Genomic DNA, 20,661 nt, shown 5'->3' with positions numbered 1-20,661 from the left:
GGTAATTGAACACCTTATTACTTCAACTTAAATTAAGTAAATTCACAGTATTCATATAGATTAGTTTAACTCAAATGGTTTGCTGCAATCAGTTTCCTCAAACGGTTTGAGTTACCTTAACAAAAAAAATTGCACATTTACACTGCAAATGCCACATGTACAACAAAACAAACCTTCTCTATCCGAATCATGGCTGATGTTGGCAGGAATGTGTTTTTGTTCTGCCTCGCTCCGGTGTTTCTTCCTAGGCTGCGCGTCCTTGTCAGCCAGATCCTCCTTGCGATGCTCTCGATCCCTCTTCCGCTCTCTGTCCTTCTCCTTTTCTCGCTCTCCTTCGCGTTTCTTCTCTTTATCTTTGTGCTTCTTGGACTTCTTGGGTTTTTTGCTGCCACTGTCATCTGTAGGAGATGCGGCAGAAGACACTTGATGGCTGCCGCTGGTGGTAGTGGTGGAGGTGATGGTGGTTGTGGAGACGGTACAGGTGGAAAAGGATGAGGGGGACGTTGTGGACGCTGGCTGGTTGGGGGGGCTGGGCGTTTGGCTGCGGGGGGCGTAGCTCTCCGAAGAGTTCCCGCATATAGAGCTCTGGTCCAGGGGAAGGTCCTGAGAGCCAAGGCCCTCCGGCGTACTGGGGGAGTTCGAACTGGAGCCGGTGACAGGGGGAGGGGGAAAAGAGGGACCCGGGCAAGCGACCGTGGGTGCGGGTTTTTTGTCCTCAGTTTCCGACGGATGACGACTTGACGACGGTGGTCCTCGATTGCTGAGATGAGAGATTCGGGGCTTCTTAGGCATCAAAGGGTCGATGAAGTCTGTCTCCGGTTGCCGTTTCTGAAAAGCAAGAAAGAAAACATGATTAGTGGATGAATGAGAATATTCCAGTTTATTTCTTTAGCACTTTTACAATGTAGAGTGTGTCAAAGCAGCTTTACATAGATGGAGAAAAGAACAAGTCAAAATATTTCAGATAGTCAGTTAAAATTCTTAATTATGTGGTGAGTTTTTGCTAAATTTGTGGTTTGTGAGCATTTATTTTATTGGTTTGCTGTGAAAATCTACACAAATGTACGCATTCTTACTGCTTTATTAATTTTTTTTACCTCGAGAATCATCGATTTCTGTAATTTATATAAAGGAAACCGAGAAACCAGACTTCAACCCTAAAGCTGCTGCATCAACAATAGGATGCATATATACACAATATTCAGAAGTATAGCGAGTGATACAACTCGCATGGCCTAGTTCAAACAAGGCTCTGAACGCACGTTGCAATAGTTACCCTACAGGAATCACACACCGGATGAAAAGAGTATAGTTGGTTCGACTTCATGCAGAGATGTGTAAACCGATCGATATCAGTTTTAAAAGTGCTGCATGCCGGTTAGAAATTCTGTTCGGCTTGACGCTGCGTTGACACCACCTGATTGTCACATGTGGAATCAAAGTACCGTGACCGCGCTCTGAGATCAGACGGCAGACTCAGCCGATGCAGTATCTGAAGAGCGAGTGCAGGACCGCATGACAACAACCACGTGTGTTTCAGGTTATTATTGGATGACTTCAGTCTACAAATTTCCAAAACAATAACTTTTTATGCCGTCACCATCTTGTACATATCATGCTTCTTAAAAGACTTTTTTGTTAAACTATTGCTTTATAAGTGCAAGATTGTTTGCATAGGTTTATTTTCGACCTTTATTAGACATACTATTTACTCTAGATTATTCAGCGCCATAAACGATTAAAATTATTTATTTTAGCGAATAACCCAAATATCAACTAAAAGTCTTACAGACTTGTAAAAAAATTATTTATCATTATTATTACTATATCTTGCTCTTTCTTGGAAATTTCTACTGAAAGTGTAGCTCACTTATTTTGGTCCTTTTGTTCAATCTTTTTGGATTAAAGTGCTTTTTCATTTTTTATTATCCAAAATAATTATTAAGCTAATGTATATAATTGCAATAAATAAATAAATAAACAAACGATCGCGCCATTTGATCGGTCATCATGACTGCAGCAACTGAGCCATTTATAGCAGAACTCCACAAATTAAGACATTTGCTTAATTTTGCATAAATTTCAGCAATCGAGGAACCTCAAAATCCTGAAGAATCTGGATACTGGAACATTCCAGGAAATTAGGCAGGCAGGAGAGTAGTGGTATAATGCTAGTGTAGTTCATTACTAGTGTAATGCTAGTAATTGCGATGACCAGTTTTACTGTCATTTTGCGATTTCTAAGCAGTAAGGTTGACAACATTATCCTTATATTAGTTAAATTAATCAAATTCGAATAATGGTTCTTAAAGAGCAAATGCTAAATAATGCAATGTAAAATCTATAGACACTTTTTTCCCCCCCAAAACTGGTAGCAACTCTTCCATAGTCTGTTAACCTCTGGATTTAAAATGACTGTCCCTAATATTTTAAACAAACACAATTAATTGCACAACAAGTCATTATGGTAATTATATTATCGTTTTGGTTAACATTTTGTTTTATTTAGGGTAACTGGTAGCCCGATTACATTTTGTGAATGAAATGTCTTTTTTTTTGTACATTTTAAAAGTATTTCTCTCTCTTTCCCTCTTAATGCTGTTCTAATCGTGTGTGAGAGGTATGACTTAAATACATTTAGATAAATGTATTATAATTTAATTATTTAAAAAAATTATGTTTAAAAAAATGATGTGCATGTGTCTTACCAGTGGAGATGTTGGCTCTTTGGTTGGACTGTTGGACGAGACAGACTCTAAATTCAAGCCCAATTTACTGTTTGAGAAAAAAAAACAATTAATTCAACCTCAACTGAATTCTCCAGGGATCTCCTGCACTGGCTCTCAAAAACGATGCATGTTCAATTAAAGAGTCATTCTTCTTTTAATTGCATGTGACCAGCAAGTCTTACCGTGCCAGGATTCTGTCAACCTGAACTCGATCATCCTCCGTGTAGCCCGGCCAGTCCCTCTGGACCTCACGGAAAATAAAGTCCTTCAGCGAATAAGAGTTATCCTTAGGGTTTAGATTGGCCACCTATCGAGACAAAACATTCACTTATTCCCTAAAATATACAAGAGCCCCTTATTTAGATCCCCCTTATATCAAATATTAAACCTTTACAACTGCTTTAAACTAATTAACTGTAACAAATCATGTATCGGGTCATAACATTTTAATTACAAATAGAAAACTATTAATAGGAGAATGCACATGTTAAATACTTAAGTTGGCATACTTAAGAGCGACAGATACACAAACACTAAAAATAGTAATGCAAATGGATGGTTAGGCAAAGGGATAGAGTGTTACTTCTTGCGTTACAACCTAGAGAGGGGACCGGGTTCAGATTCTCACTCCTTCCTGCATTTCCAAAGAAGGAGAGCAGCTCGCTTCATACTTCCCTTTTCAAATTCCTTCTAAATTTCATTTCAAGGATGAGAACAAAGACATTTCTCCTTTGAAACTAAAGGGGAGAACTGAAATTGCTACTTCTACCTCTTTTGTTGACTAAAGCCTTTTAAACGACTGTAAACATCATGCCCTTGGCTGAACTGAACCACACTGTTCTCATTAGCATGGGAGTCGTTTGAATGAGCACACGTGCTCATAATTACTCTAATAGGTTTAATTCATGGTTGCCTAATGCGCCTCGTGCTATACATTCAAATTGGGGTTGAACGTAAATCTTTGTGACAAATCATGACTTGCACAACGTGAAACTGCTTCTTTAGAAGTGCCGAGTCTGGAGGGTAAATTACTACTGCGACGTGATGCTATCTATTCAAGTCTCTGTCACCTATCTTGATCGAATATGTATGATTATGTAAGGCCACAGGTTGCATTCAGAGAACTTACACGGCTGGTTACATGCCAGTAATACCTTTCTAGTCTCTTATCTTAATTACAACGTAATATTTCTGTTTAAATACAACACAACACTTTCAATGGAACTTTAGATTGGTCAAAAGGAACAATGAAAACACTCAATGTATATTAAAAAAAAAAGAAAAAAAAAAAGAAAAAAGAAGAAAGGTTTACACAAAAATGTCAAGTAACATAACTCACTGTTGAACACACAACAATAATACATGGTAATCATGGAGCAAATTAGCAACTTAGAATGATTTCTGAATTTAAAGTATCATGTGCTAATTTAAAATATAAATAAATTAATTAATAAAAAATAAATGAATAATAAATAAATGAATTAATAATAATAATAATAATAATAATAATAATAATAATTAAACCAATTAATTAATAATAATTAAATAATTTATTAATTAATTAATATTAATTAAAAAATAATTACACAAACAATAAAATAAATAAATAAATAAATATAATTAATTAATTAATTAATTTAGAATAGACTCTATATTCAAATTACATTGTGATGTGGTGGGCACGTCAAACTGAAAGTAATAACTGTTGACAAACACACGTACGTATGCTGCCAAATTCAATTTATTTGGACAAAGATGCACAAACTAAAAATATATTGAAGATGTGGAGTGGCACTGCACTGCTTGTCCAGTGTGCAACCAGCTTCAAGACGCACTAAAACTCCTGAATTTGGAAAACCAAAATAGTGCTATATGTTGGCTCACTGCCCACTAGGCTGGCTATTGGTGCTGAATTAAGTTTCACTCAACTGAAGGTAAAACTCTTTAATGTGATATTTTATCATTATGCCACATTTGCTTGACTGTAACTTGTGTTTTTATTCAGAGAACTGATTTACTTACCTGATGTAGTGTAGTGCCTAAAGAATTGCGGTCCTTCTGGCTGACGCCATCTCTTTGCAGTCTGGCGAGAACCTCAAGTTTCTTGTAGGAGCGCAGGGCAAGAAGGTGAATCACGCGGTCCCGGTACGGCTTTTGTGACACAGGGTTGTTGGTAAGGCACTTGCGGATGGTGTTGGCTGGGTTGAGGGGGGTGGTCTGTTTCCTTTCTGGAACCGGGTCGGGGGCTGACGGGGCCGGTTTTCGGTGGATTTTTTTGTCTGCGTAAAAATGACATTCATTGGTTACAAAACTAAAACACATCATAAGCACTGTGTGAAAGTCTCTTAGTGCTCTCTTCTTAATTGTATAATACCTGTAACTCAAAGTCCTCAAAGACTAATTCACACACTAGCCCACCCTATATAGTAGGCAAGATTAGGATTAGCACTAAACCAAGGGTCCAGATGGTATACAATTCCCACCGGTGTCTTATACGATTCACAAAACCACATGCTTGCACCATTTCTGTGCTAGGAAAATGTAAAAAATGTTTTAACATTGACATTTGTTATCTGTAAACCTAACATTCATGTATACACTTTCCATTAAACAAATGAAAAAAAAAAATAGGTTTTCTAGTATCAAGATGTTAGCCTTAAGATAATCTATTAGCCATTGTTTAAGTGCACAATGTAAAGAAAACACTTTTAGAAGATGTTAGCATTGAAAACTTGCAGTCTCACATGCACCAAATTGATCTATTATTTTCTAAATACTGAATAGCACTGAGCACTACAGATGAATAATAGAGTGTAAATCAACTTTCTATTGAGATGAATAAAGTGTGGCAGTGTGCAGAATCTGCTTGAACAACCTGAATTGTACACAGAATTCTTAATATTTTTAGGCAGTATGAAGTAAATCAGGAGAGAAAATGGTTAGACTCAGCATTACTATTAGTCTGAAACTGTCATGAACTGGCAGAAGCAGATTTAGCTCAACAGTTCTGGCCGAGCTATATATGAAATGCTGCGGGCCAATAGCAAGAAAAGGGGGGCTACTCATCCTGCTTCTGTTGAACGCTAATTTGAAGGATTTCAGAGGCCCTTTAAGCACCTCACAAAAGTCGGCAATTATTAAACTCCTCAACATCTATTTAGAAGATTAAGGTGTAGCAACTGTCTTCCTCTCGCAGGCCATTCTGTGGTTCGCCAGAACACGTGCCTTGTTTGGACGACATCCAAATGCAAATTTTCGCTGTCTCACCTTTTGCCAGTCAGGTGAAACCCTTACGTCAGTGGATAATAAGCTTTGGCCATTGAACACGTAACACAGTATGGCAGACCAGGAGGAATCAAGAAAGGGAAGATCATAACAACTCTGGATAACGCAGTGAAATCTCAGGTTAAATATGTAAAGTGTGTCAGTTTCCTGAGCACCAGCTGCTGCAGAGCCTTACACTAACCACAAGATCTTTTTCCTGCACTTCCTTTTGCTCGGTATAATGCAAACGTCCCCCAAATAGTTCTCCCCTGTGGCTTATCACCAAGGGATGGAGGCGAAACTGACTTTTCCAGTTTTGCAGTGGAAGCCAGCTGTGGTCCGGAGAACAGGGGGGGGCTCCCAAAGGGGAATGACAGCTGAACAGGTGCTGAGAGACAGGTTTTGTCTGGCAGGGGTGAAACATAATGAGCTGCATTTGAGTGTTAGTTAAAGACTCCCTCAAGGGTGGTTCTTTTTTCCTAAAATGATGATACCTTTCTTTAAAAGATGAGATAACACGGTCTCTTGAGTGGTGGCGTCATCTCCACTGTGCAGTTTTAAAAAGCCAAATACCGCTGGTTTCATTTAACAACCCGAGCAGGTGAAAATAGCCTTACAAGACTTGAAAGATTCAGTCTGTCAGTTTCAACTTCACAGTAAACTCTATGTAGGACAAATCAGTAATCTCAGAGACATTGGTGCACCACGACTTAGCCACGTAAGATAAATGGGATGAACTTTTACTTGCTTTTTCTCTTGACCCTAATCCTTACATCATTCCCCGTAAAGCTCCCAATTGGTTTAACGCGCATGGCTATGTGTGCGGAGACAACTGAACTGGTCAAGCATTACAAGTCTATTGCTGCGTCCCAATTTCCATACGATCCATGCTAAATAGTATTTGAAAATAGAATTAGTATGTCCCAAACCAAAGCATGTTGAAAAGAGTATGGTACCCGGATGGCTTCCTATTTCCGGTAAATATTCAAAGTGTAGAAGCATCCATACTCTAATCGCTAATATTGCCCACAATACATTGCACGTTAGATGTGAAATTGATTAGAACTGCAATTGTGGATGAAAAGTGTAAACAAACAACAAACATGGCAGACATGCGAGACCAACCATCAAGTAGAGAGGCTTTGGTAAAGTTTGAATGACTTTTAATCAATATCTAGCCACGTTGAACATATTTAAACCACATTTTCAGTGTTATATTTTATTTGCAATAACGTGAACATACATCAAGATGTTTGGACATTAACTTCTGAATGCATAATTACTCAAAGACCTGAGGAGATTTCTCTGCATGAAAGACTTGCGAACGGCAGATTATCCTTCTTCTGCTTCTCCAATAATGTAGGTAATTAAATATGAAAGAAATGCGGATGATGTGTGGAGATAATTGAAAGGGGATGTAACAAGCAAACACAATGAAGCTTGCATACTCCTCAGTTACACACTTAAATGTATATACTTTACAAAAAAAGTGTATAGTTTAGAGCGTATTATAAGTATGTGAATTGGGACGCAGCACATGTAAAAATTGAGGAGAGCTACATGACAATCACAAAACTATGCTTTTATTAGTCAATTTCAATCTGGTAATGAGCAAACCTGTTTAATGTTGTACTACATTGGATTTAAAACGGAAACGAAAACAGAAACTGTAAAGAAAACCCCATCCTCTGTAGATAACCATCAGGTGTGTAGACGGATTTTTTTTAATGACAGTAATGATTCAACTGAGAGGCTAGCCAGAAATATTTGAAATGCTAAATTAAAATGTAATCATAAAACCCTTTGGACTTTTTTTACATTTGCAGTTGTGGCCACTTAATTGATTCACATGACAAATTTTTAATACTCTGCAATAATATCAAACCTCGGAACGGTCCTCCGGGTTTGATGAATTTGGTGCTGTTCTTGCTTTTGTCCTCCTCTGCTTTGGTCACACGCTCTTTGGTCACCTGATAGGAATCATTGGTGGCGCATACTGTGATTTTGTCTTGAATCGTTCCAAGCGAAGACAAATGGGGGATCCCAGAGCTAACAGGCACAAGTGATTCAAAATGAGAAACAACAGCAAACCGAACAGTGCTTTTGACACACAAGTCATTAAAATCAGCGCTTACCTAGATATGTACTGGTGGATACACTCGAAGCTTCCTTGAGGATTGTCTTTGCCAAAGTTGGACAGATAAAAGTTGAAGTTATGAGAGCCATCGGAAGCCTCTGTGGTTGGAATTTTAATGCGCTGAAGGGGTGAAGATAAAACAAACTCTAAATTACAATCAAATTCTACTCTAATTATTTGGTATCATTAAAAACTAAAGATATTAAAACACAAGAGGGCTGCATAGACAATCATTTAAAACATCTTTAGAGGATCAGAGGTAGGACTGGACGATTTGGCCTAAAAAAACAAAAAAAAAAAAAACTCGATTAATTGAACATTTTAACGCGATTAAGATTAATGACCGATTATGTTATTTGTTTATTTACACATGGTTTCCGCTGCATTCATTCTTCCATGGCGGGGTGCCATGCCAAAATTCATTCTGCCACGGCTACATTTCAGCTTCTCATTCAAAATATTTAGTTTTTTTAATAGCGGGTAATAATTGCACCAAAACGTATTATAGGGTAAGTGAATTATAACAGCGCAAACTTTTCTGTAACCGTAGTAGTGCTGTGCGTCATTTGTTTAACCTTTTAAGGTTACGTGCTGACTGACTGGTGCGTGATGCTAGCAAACACGACGTATAGCCGTTTCGCTTTACTTCAGGACGCATTAATACCGCCCTGTAGGTCTATTGGAGACATTCATATATATTCCTAGCAAATCTAGCAAATGCTGGAGACATACTTGTTACATAAATGCACTAAATCGCTCTTCAGCTGCGTTTATTTGAGAGCGCACAAGAAGATCTGCACTTGAGCAACTTATATAAGGGAGCTTGCAAGAAGTTTTGTGCACAAGCAGAGGAAATCGGCACGCAAGCAAAGAGATTTGCATGCTTGTAGGCTATTGCATAAATGCAATCTCGACTTCTAATACTGCGCTCACGACATTGGTCATTGAAATAACGCCACAAGTAGTTGATAGATCGGTGTTAAATTTTTTTTTTTTAAATAATAAAAAAGAACGCCACAAGTAGTTGATAGATCGGTGTTTATATATATAAAAAAATAAATAAATAAAAAATAAAAAAAAGGCCTGCCACCACAGCTGGAAAAAATCCTAGAGGAAACGCTGTTACATTATTTTGCCCTCTCAGTTCACTGACAGATTTTGTACAGTAAATATGCTCATATAACATGCGAGAGACTTTTAAATAAAGGGTGCATTTCTTGATTAAAATAGTTGAAAGAAACACACACACACACACACACACACACACACACACACACACTATCTACTATTTATGATTGATTAATTATTGAACATAAGCGTTAAACATCTGAAATTAAAACACACATTGCCTAAAACAGTCACTTTTTTTAATAAAAAAAGTAAAAATAACTTGCACTTTTGGAAACAAAATACATTTTTTATGTTTTCAAAAGTAGAAAGCAGGATGTCTTATAAATTAATAACTCTTGTACATCCTGCAAATAATATTTTAAACAGTGGATTTCTTGCATCTTCCGTAAACAAATATTTTAATGTAAATAATAATTTTATTGTAATAGAAAATATGCCATTTCAAAGCATATCTGGCGCAGCTTCCAATCCAATTATCGTCAACAGTGCGAACGTGTAGTTGCATTTTTCGAGATCTTTTCGGGTATGAGACCACGCAAAGGCTGCGCCAGACCATACCCATGCATTCGACGCAGAAATATAAATCAGCCTTAACAGAGTGGGGTAACAGAACTCCACACGCAGTAGGTAAAGTAATTGGAGAAAAAAAATGACCTGGACAATTTTAGGTTCTAAATGTTGATTACTTTTCAATTAAATCATCCAGCCCTAACTAGAGGTAAAATAAATCTAGTTACTCACTGAACAAAAGTATTTATCGTCAAAATTGGTTCAGCCCAATTACTTAACACTAATATTGTCAGTCTGAAACTATTAAAACAGGTACAATCAAATTTAAACACGAGTTTTAGTTGAGATGCCAAAACTAAAATTGTATATCATTTAGAACATACTTGCAGGCAAATTGCTAACACCAACTACTAGGGTTGCACGATACTGGAATTCAATATTGAAATTTTCTGCTGACTTAAGTGCATCGGAGCACATTCTTAAAAATCGCTGATTTGCCGTTTTGTTCACGTGCTAAAAAGAAATGCCTGTGATTGGCCGTGAAGCTGATCAGTTCACCAAATTTACCGCTGTATACCAAGTGTAACAACAGATACAGAAACACTGTAAAGTTTTAAAGCAGCGATTCATCAGTGGATCGCTCTCATGTCAGCTTATAGATAAACCAGCTGATTGACGCGACTTTGAAACACTCCAGTGTGCCTGTATTTGTGGTCACACTCAGTAAACAGCAGTGAGTTCGGTGAACTCATGACCTTCACGGCCAAATCACAGTAATTTCTGTTGAGCACATGAACCCAATGGCAAATCCGTGCTGTTTAAGAACGTGCTCACTAGCGATCAAACGTCAGCGGGAAATGGACGTTTTTTAAACTTCAGTATCGATTGGTACCGAATTCCAGTATTATGGCAACCCTACCTACTAGTTTAATATTTAACTGATTAATGTTGTAAACATGCCTGACCATTCTCATTTGGGTAAAATTCATTACACAATTACGTGCTTTGTTTCTAAATGAACCAGCGGTTTAGAATGAATCAGTTCAATTAATGTTTAAATTAAATTAATATATTTTTAAAAACTAAGACTGTTACACTTAATGGTATTTACCATGACCAACATTTTAGTGACATTTCAGCTTTCTGTATATAAAAAAGCCAATAAAAGTCAAATCTCTGAAACACTGTAAAATGCAATTAATTAAAGGGGGTAAACCCACTGCCTTAAATATTGATCTTACTTAAAAAATGTGATGTGCTTCGGTTCCAAGTTAAAACTATTAAGTTCAATTAACTTAATGTTAATAATTATGCACAGTTTATTTACTTAAACATTTTAAGGCAGTGTTTACTTATTCAAAGTCAACTAATCGCCTTTTACAGCATAACATTTATCACAACACATTCTAATGTAGAAAGAAAAATATAAGGCTGTATTACACTTATTGTTCCGATGCTTGAATACAAACTTAAGACAGTAAAGAGAACTGAAAATAATCACATACAATGATCCAGCACTATTAATAGATCCTAGGGCTGTGCAATTAATCGAAAATCCGATTTCGATTTTGGCTTCTAACGATTAAGAAAAACCATTAATCGAGATAAACGATTATTCCATCATAAACCGCCTTCTTTCCAATTGTACACGTGTTGCTCTTAAAAGAACGAAAGACCACATGATCCTGTGCGCATGTGTGGAGCGCACACAAAAGTCACAACGGAAGCATGAGGTCAGCATTCGGTCTCACACGCACACTGAGACGAGCAGAGCGCCACATCTAAAGTAATCTTAACGTGAGCGCTTTAATGGTCAAATAGGCGTCAAAACGCGGTGTTTGGTGATTATTCATATTAACCCTCATTTGTGTAATAAACAAACGAGTTGAGAATCAAAAGACATGCGAAAGAGAAACCATTAAAGAGACAGCACGCGATAATCCTTCTGCCTCCTGTTTTTTATGATTATTAATCAAACAATAAATGGAGAACATGCCTCTCTGCTCTTGAATGAAGGACTGCTGCGGCTAAAGTGTTTTTCATACTGTAAGGACGCTTAAAACACAGTTTGTTTAATATTTTACATATTCTATTGTATTTATTTCTCTTTCCTTTGCAGGGAGGAAAATAACTGTGTATATGCAGTTGAATTATTAGCCCTCCTGAATATTAGCAGCCCTTTTCTCCCCAATTTCTGTTTAATGGAAAGAAGATTTCTGAACATAATGGTTTTAATAACTCGTTTCTAATAACTGATTTCTTTTTATCTTTGCTATGATGACAGCACATAATATTTAACTAGATATTTTTCAAAATACAAGCATTCAGATTCAAAGACGTAATTAGTGTAATTAGGCAAGTCATTGTATAACAGTAGTTTCTTCTGCAGACAATCAAAAAATATATTGCTTAAGGGGGCTAATATTATAGACTTAAAAATGGGTTTCAAAATATTTAAACCTCCTTTTATTTCTTGCCAAAATGAAAAAAAGCCTCTTTCCAGAAGAAAAAATATTAGAGGAAATACTGTTAAAATTCCTTGCTCTGTTAAACATCATTTGGGAAATATTTATAAAAAAAAAAATTCTCAGGAGTGCTAATAATTTTTTTACTTTAACAGTAATCGTTTTGAATAATCGTGATTACAATTATGACCAAAATAATCATGATTATGATTTTTCCCAAAATCGAGCAGCCCTAATAGATCCTGCCTAAAAAGATGGCAAAGCAGCCAACTAGAATTTGAGATCTTGTCAGATCACCCAGGAGTTCAAAATAACATCTCAACTCCAGGACAGACAAGAGTTAAACGACTGTCTTTAGAGAGAATATTTATGAGTGTAAAACAGGAACCTTACTCGTCCACCCAGTATTTATAGTAACACAGTGTCTGACGCAAACTACAGCATGGTGCACAGGGTCAGAGGTTAAATGGCCGCTATCACAGGGGAAAAGTGAAATGCCGCCCAGTAAGACCACAGAAGGCTGTAGACTCTCTATTAAGACACCAGGTTCATAATTATAGAGTGCTTTGATGAGTAACTCGCACTCTTCAGTTGTGGATGACACCGATGATGCTGCAAAACTCATTTCAACATAAGGTGTTTGAATGTTTGTTTAACACCATGTAAGCTTCTTCGGCTATCTTCATGTATACTGCAATTAGATGAGTTTTTACAATTTAACATGAACTGAACTTACCCCTTGAAGACCCTGAAATCGTATCGTCGCCTGTGTGGACGGTGCATTCTGCAAAAGATGAAATATTCAAATGTCAACATAACCACATACGGCTAAGAAGTATATCAAGCACAAAATCATGGTATGACAAGTTTTGACATAGATCATTATTATCATACAAACAAGAGTTTTTCCCAAAAAATATGAATTTAAGAGCAAACAACAATGTGAAGGTCTTAAACAACAGTTCAACAAACAAGTTCCTAAATGAATAAATCATTTGAGTTAATATTTTAACAAACGATTCATAAGACAATCTTTGTTTCTAAATGAAGCAGCAATTTTGAATGAAGCAATTGAATTTGTGTTTAAATACATTTTTTAACTGAGGCTTGATCAAACTTAATGGTGACTTTAGTATTTTTTTATTGACTTATTTTAATTTAAGATTTAAAGACAAAGATATAAGGCTTTATTAATGACTATACCCGAAAATACAGATACAATTTTCTGTCTATGCACATGCTGCATGCTAGTCACTGCTTTTTTTAACATGCATTATGTTAACAAATAAAGTATGCACCTTTTTGTCATGCACAGAATAACAGAAGGACTGCTTTTAGTAAAATGTTCAGTTTAAACTAGACCACATTACAAGGAATACCTCATCTCAACATGCAATGCACTCAAACTGACCTTCTACTTCCGCTGAAACTGGAAACACTATCAACCATCATTATAAACAGTACATACTAAACACAATATATTCTGTGCTTTAAACACACATACAGACATTAAACTCTTCACTTTCCTTCAACCATACACCTCCAGTTATATTCAAATACTGCCCGAAGCCTCGTCCATCTGCATAGGCTTGTTTAACCAGATAAGTTTCACAAGCCCCCCACCCCCCAAGCACACTTGTGCACAGACTAGATCAGATCACATTACACAGGAGGACGAAGAACGACGATTAAGTCTTCTGATGATTTGGAAGTCTAAACCAGCGGCTCCCAATTCTTAAAAACGGTTGTACATCTGTGTTGAGACAGACAATGCTAAATGCAAACAGTTTACTGCAACCTTTAGTTTAACCATATACACTCAACATTATACAAGTTAAGAAATTTGCATATTGTCATGCTATTTTGAACAACTCAGGCACATCAGATCACCGATTGAAGTGAAACACAAAACCTGCGGTCTAATCCGCTAATAATTAAACAGACTGTTTAGATGAGCAGCTTTAGCGAATCAAATGAATCTACAGACAATTAAAGATCTATTATCAACATTTAAGCCATGCAAGTAATAAGGCTTGGCTCCAGGATCATCGCTGAGGTTCACGCATTCCCAGTCTCTGCCCTAACTGTCTTGTCTCATTGCCGAGAGATGAATAATGATTAACCATGAGCTCAGCTAAGAACAGTAGCTGGAAGACAAACTGATCTGGAACATGACAACATGTGCTAACACACTGTAAATACCAAACATTGGTCAGTGAATCAAGCTGATTTCCGACATTCAATGTTTTGTTTTTTTAAGAGTTGTATCTATTTTGCAAAGCTAGACAAGGTATGGTATGGATGAAGCAGTAATCTCTTACTCCTATCTGATTAATATAGGAGGACACTAAGCCTTCACTACATTACATGCACTACATTCTTGACACCAAAGTGACACTTAATACACAGTACCCTCCGTAGTACTTAAATATTTTCTCATTGAAACACTCACATGCTGGATAACATCAACTGAATGACATGTGCTTTGCTTGAAAAATAAAATAATTGAGATAAAACGAGTTTGTTGGGTACTAAATTATGATAACCAAAAGAAAATACAGCTAGAACTATTAAAAATGTAACAAATACCAAAGGCCAACATAATTGAAGACATCGGAACGTTACACTAAACTTACACTTTATTTATATATTTATTTTATAATTTTTTTTAAATAAATAATTTCAGTTACTTTTAAGTTTAGTGTAACGTTCAGAATTGTTTTTATGCCTTTGGTATTTATTTAACATTTTTAATAGTTCTAGCTCTACTTTTTATTTAGGGTTGCGTGGTTTACCGGCCCTATGGTAGTATCGCGATACTATAGCTCCAAAATACTGGTGGTGCCACTGTAGTTTGTAAACGGTAGTATATCGTCATTAATGGTTTATCTACAATAGATAATGTTGCATGTGGAAAAGTCACTAAAATACGCACACATTTGTGCAACAATAAACCATTTTATTTGAATAGTCTGTAGAGCACTTTAAGGTTGCAAAACTGTCGAATTTGTGCCTTTTATGGTAGCCTATTGCACGTTTCCTAACGCTTCAATTTGAACACACATCTGAATCAGTTTACTTCTGTTCCTGTTAATATGATTTAGTAGCGAACATGGCAATCTCTTTAAAAGAACGGCTCAAAGTGAAAATTTGAATAACTAATTAATCAATTAATTATTATTACCTGATATGAAAGAAAAAAAAATTGGATGAAAAAGCCAAAATAGAAAAGGGAAACATTAAAAAAAAATTGACCACTTCATATAGCCTAAATTTAACATAATATAGCCTAAATTTGTTGAAAAAAAAATGCTCTTTTGTAACAAATTTCAATTGGTATAATTAGTATCTTTTTAAAATGTATTTTAGTTGGTCAGTTATCTACAAAACCAACAAAAAGGACAAATTTAAGGTGAAATGGGGAGCAAATAATACTTTTTGCCTTAAGGGCATTATGTTTTACATTCAAGTAGGCCTATTATAACAAAATACAGTATTTGACAATTTTCTTTATAATTGAAGTTTTAAATTACAGTATTGCAATAATACTTGGTATTGTGATACTTTAGCTGGTATAGTATTTTAAGATTAATTAATGGTTTGTAATTTAATCTCAATTAAACAGTTTAAGATTTGAATAGTTTTAGTTCACTAAGATAAATGTGAAATACAATAAAAATACTGGATTAAAAACCTAAAGAGGAGAGATTACTACTTTGGCAACTGAGGTAAAATTACCTGAGAAACTAAAAATCTCCAAAATGTTTATATTTAAAAAATGTGTATAAAATTACAAATTACAATTACAAGTGTATAAAAATACAAGTACTTACATTTGAATTTGAATAGCATCAATAAGGTTTATGCTGAGGTATACAATTAAGTAGATAAATTAGTAAATTAAAAGTAGTAAAAAGTAATTTTAAAAAAATCCAGAATGCATAAAAAATGGCTAAAACTATCACTAAATTCAAATCAAGCTAAAAATTAAAATCTAATTTTAAATATGATAAATACCATAGCAGTGCTAGATAATATCAACTGAATGGCATGAGCTTTGTTTGTGAACCCTGAGCTTAAGACTCGTTCAGATGGCCTTCCCGATGGTGTGTTGTAACATTTTGACTGTCAACCAAACTGCAAGTCCTAATCAACAAAGGCAAACAGTGCCAGTGTAAAGCAGCCAGGAACTCGATGGATTACTAAGCTAAATTTAGTGTTAAACAGGCCTCAAGGTCCAACTTCACTCTTTTGAGAGTAATATTTGTTTAAAATAAATGGGTTGGTGACCGTCCAACCATACACAACCCATATCAAATCTTGGGCCTAAATATTAATCAGGATTTGGCCTTGTGGGATAGAACGAACCATCTCTATGAACCCGGTGAACAGTTTTTTTTTCTTCTTTTTTACAACGGGCCAGCTGTAGCTTTAAGTCAAACACTGCCTCGTAAGCACTTTGAGCAGCGTAGAGCTTTAAAAAAATCCAGACAATGCAGCTCTTCATTGAAGCTGCCTGATTTCTCCTAGTAAGCCAATAGAAACTCTTTCAGGCTTTTGAAATGATAGAAATGTCCAGAAGGTCTTTTCTGTTTTATCAATTTCCTCTTCTTTTTCATATATTCATAACACTTTTACAAATATGACTCACAAATTGTACCACCGATGGCTTGAATGACCTGAATAGAAATGATCACACACGTCCACTGTGGTCAAAAAGTTTATCAAAACTACATGAAGATGGAGGATGATTAGTGCACTATTAAAACTGTGTAAGAAAAAGTAATGGGTAATTCCCCCACTTACTCACAGAGCATACATCAGAATAAAAAAATCTCCTTTTTGCACAATAATAAAATCCTTCAACTTTATTTTAAGATCACTATAGATGCTTAGCACATGATAAAAGGCGATTATGACATAAAACTTTAGTTTATCTTAATAAAGCACATTAAACTCCTCAGGTGTGAGTCCTCTAAGCTAACTAGCTAACAGAGTAACCATATTTAGCCGTTAATTAGACAAACTAACACGTTTTTTGATATTTTGCTAATCTAAAACATGTTTATTTGGATAAAGAGTGATGAAAATACAACAAAAGACAAACATATCGCCACACTTATGAACTTAACCACTGTTGGAGGTCTGCCAGCTAGTAACATTAGCCATGCTATCAGCTAGCTCAGCAAACTTTAATTTTCGTGTATCCGGAAGACTTTTTCTTACGTTACACGGAAAATTGTGTTTAATGAGTCTGTCAGCTAACTGAAATGATTAAAATGTCGAAATGACAGGAAGCACAGTCGACGATATTCGTCTGTAGAGAAAGTTTTCTCTAATCATTAGCATTGTAGCGGATCGTCGAAGATAAAACAGTAAAACAGAAAAATAACAAAATAATTTCGCTTTAGCCCGGCTAATAAAAGCTCTTGCGATCCCTCGGGTTTTTAAAATGTTAAAAATTAAACATGCGTGTCTATTAGGGTTAAAATTACAGGGAGAGAATTCATAGCAAGTAATGGTGTGTTGGCATAATGTTCTAACCATACTGTCCAGTTTTCTTTATATAAAAAAACAACTTTCTATCAATTCCAGTAGGACATTAACCAACTGAGAACCTTTATCAAGTTTTTAAGAGAATTTGCATTATCTGAAGAGCAATAAATCATTATTCGACCTTTTTTTTTGGCCGAGCAAGCTGTCGCTTTTCCTATCTCTCTATAAAACTGTAAGTTTCCCATCACTCACCTTACAGTTTTGGTAGCTTTCTAGCGCTTTAAAGGCTGATTCTGTCAATTTGACATGTAAAACTGATATTTTGTCGCTCTTGCGGCCACAATTGAGTCCATATGTGCCATCCTCGCAGAGAGCTGCCATCATCTTCACCAGCCCTCCACCATAGTCCCTCTGACATACGTGCAAACTCTCTCTCTCTCTCTAATGCGGACAGAGGGAGGGACTGAACACAAATAAGTCCTTTCTGCTACTGGTAGAAAGTTAGGAGACTAGCCGGGTCTTTTTCTCTCTGTAATACTATTGTAGCCTAGGTTCAAATGTTTGGCTTTAGATTTTATAGTGTGTTGCGTTGATCTAAACGAAAGAAATAAGTTTTTAAAAGTTTCAATTATTGATAGATATATTGATCAATTTGTTGATATGGGTTTTAATTAATTGATTATGGTTCAATAATCATGACCATCTGTTTATTGGTTTACTGTGTCAGTTTCACTTGAAGATTAGTTTCTTCTATTGGAAGTTATTTAGAAAAATGTTGAAAACTAGTAACCGTTGACTTCCTTAGCATTTGTTTTTACTGTAGAAGTACGTTTTAAACAGTTTGTAAAATTATTCAGAATATTTACTTTTGTGTTCAGCAGAAATAAAATAAAAAAACTCATACAGGTTTGGAACTACATTAGGGTGAGTAAATGATGAGTAAATGATGAGAACATTTTCATTTTTAGGTGAACTGTCCCTTTACTTAGCTAATAAAAACAGCTTAAACCAGCGTAAGCTGGTTGACTGGTTTCAGTTGGTTGGCCAGCCTGGTTTTAAAGGGGTTTTGGTCATTTCCAGTCTGGTCTGGACCAACTAAAACCATCTTGACCAGCCTGGTTTAAGCTGGACATTTCTGACTTGGTTGCCAGCCTGGCTAAGCTGGTCAAGCTGGTTTTAGCTGACCAGACTGGAAATGGCTGGAAATCAGCCTGGAATTGTCCAAACCCCTCTAAACGCAGACTGGGACTAAACGCAGACCAGCTAAAACCAGCTAACCAGCCTAGACTAGTTTGGCTCTGCAGTGAGTACCACATGGTTTTTTAGCAGGATAAGTATTGTATATTTACTTATGCTTGCATCAAAAATGTTATTAATATTACAAAAGTTGCTTTGGCCTCTAATTGAGATAGGATAAGTTTAAGTTGAAATAATAAAATTACTAAAAATATATAATATTAAAACACACAAGTAAAATGAGTAAATTGACATTTTTAGGTGAATTATCTCTTTTAGAATTGTATATTTGTTTACAATTGCATCAAAAAAAATTTAAAATATAACAAATGTTTCCTTGGCTACTAATTGAGATTTAATAAGTTTAACTTGAAATTCTACATTTAAAAAATAGGGTAATTAGTGCAAAACATGTTTACCACTAAGCAAAATATATTTAAAAAGACACAAACTTCATGAAAGTAAAATTAATCAATTTATTTTCCTTCGGGCTTGTCCCATATAATCTGGAGTAACAGCAGCGGAATGAACCGCCATATTATCCAGGATATATTTTACACAGCAGATGCCCTTCCAGCTGCAACCCAGCACTGGGAAACACCCAAACACTCTCACATTTACACACATGCATTACAGCCAATTTCGTTTATTTAATTCACATAGTGCATGTCTGTGGGCTGTGGGGGAAAGCGGAGCACAGTATAGATTCTGAAATAAATAAGTGTTCACTTAACACTTTTGCATTTAAGTTGCAGTGTGTAGTTTATATTATACTTTACTTCAGCAGTATCTGAATTACACCGTTTATTAAACAAACTATTATTCTTGTAATTTACTCTGGCTGCTATTCCTGCTTTGTCTCCTGTGCCCTTCCTGTAATTCAAAGGATTATTAAACAAATTGTGTTAATTACTTGCGTCCAGCTTTACCTTGCTCAAAAGGAGTGTTTTCTTCACCATTGCTAAAACTTGATTTGCCAGCTGTCATTACCCCTCCCAGTCTTCACCTTGGTATACACTAGCATAGAGATGTCAGACAAGTGGTTGGATCCAGCCTGCACATGTATTACTGTACATGTCTCAGTGTTTGTACACAGTGACAGACTGCAGTCATCAGCCAGTTGCATCAGGGTCATCCTGAGTCATGGTCGGTCCATGGTTTCATCACAGTAATACGGTGATCTGCAGGAACAAGTTAAACAAGAAAACCACAGTTTGCAGACATGATTGATATATGCCTCTGCATTTTTACATGTAGGTGTGACAAACTATTGCATTATTTGTATTCCAGCTGAAAACCAAGCCTTGCAAAGTTATTGGAGAGTTGAAGCAAAGTGGAGTGAAGGTTTTTCATTTGCACATCAGCGTTCAAAGTATTCAGGCACAAGAAATTTTACCATTTTGAACTTGAATAAAGCATAATTTTATCGAATTTTTTATAAAATAATTTTTTTAGTGTTATTTTACATTTGATTATTCAAATTCTGTGCCTAAATACTATTTGACTGCCCAGGAAAACAATAAATCACTGTTTATTTCACTGTTATCTTTGCTTTTAATTTATTTTTGATCATTTTTATTGAATGATTAATTTCCCTACTAAATCATTTCAATCAACCTGAATAAATAAGTTCTTTTTAATTAGCAGTTTTCAAGTCATCTGGTGAAATTGTATATAAATCGCAATATTTATC

At 35.8% G+C, this 20,661-nt stretch overlaps 2 protein-coding genes and 1 long non-coding RNA gene across 4 annotated transcripts in view; 1 reads left to right on the top strand and 2 right to left on the bottom strand.

Annotated features, from left to right (window-relative positions):
• Positions 1 to 18,173, bottom strand: part of ell2 (elongation factor for RNA polymerase II 2) — a 25,862-nt gene extending 7,689 nt beyond the window's left edge. Inside the window, exons 1-8 of one of the 2 annotated variants that reach the window (NM_001083812.2) lie at positions 17,985 to 18,173; positions 12,973 to 13,020; positions 8,129 to 8,250; positions 7,879 to 8,042; positions 4,752 to 5,008; positions 2,912 to 3,036; positions 2,709 to 2,775; positions 174 to 828 (exon numbers count right to left, since the gene is read on the bottom strand). In NM_001083812.2, the coding sequence (NP_001077281.2) occupies positions 174 to 828; positions 2,709 to 2,775; positions 2,912 to 3,036; positions 4,752 to 5,008; positions 7,879 to 8,042; positions 8,129 to 8,250; positions 12,973 to 13,020; positions 17,985 to 18,116 (1,570 nt within the window). In that variant the 5' untranslated portion in view covers positions 18,117 to 18,173. Of the gene's footprint in view, positions 1 to 173; positions 829 to 2,708; positions 2,776 to 2,911; positions 3,037 to 4,751; positions 5,009 to 7,878; positions 8,043 to 8,128; positions 8,251 to 12,972; positions 13,021 to 13,647; positions 13,847 to 17,984 lie in introns of those variants that run through there. The other variant, XM_073934252.1, reaches the window with a different exon arrangement.
• Positions 1 to 20,661, bottom strand: part of gtf3c5 (general transcription factor IIIC, polypeptide 5) — a 678,526-nt gene that overhangs the window by 276,980 nt on the left and 380,885 nt on the right. The gene's annotated exons all lie outside the window — the stretch shown is intronic.
• Positions 1 to 20,661, top strand: part of LOC141379995 (uncharacterized) — a 26,286-nt gene extending 5,625 nt beyond the window's left edge. The window contains exon 3 of the long non-coding RNA XR_012397188.1: positions 20,616 to 20,661. This is a non-coding gene — a long non-coding RNA (uncharacterized lncRNA). The remainder of the gene's footprint in view (positions 1 to 20,615) is intronic.

The sequence above is a fragment of the Danio rerio genome, chromosome 21, assembly GCF_049306965.1.
Source record: "Danio rerio strain Tuebingen ecotype United States chromosome 21, GRCz12tu, whole genome shotgun sequence".
Lineage (NCBI taxonomy): Eukaryota > Metazoa > Chordata > Actinopteri > Cypriniformes > Danionidae > Danio > Danio rerio.
The sequence above is the reverse complement of the archived record's forward strand: the minus strand, read 5'-3'. Positions and strand labels throughout refer to the sequence as shown.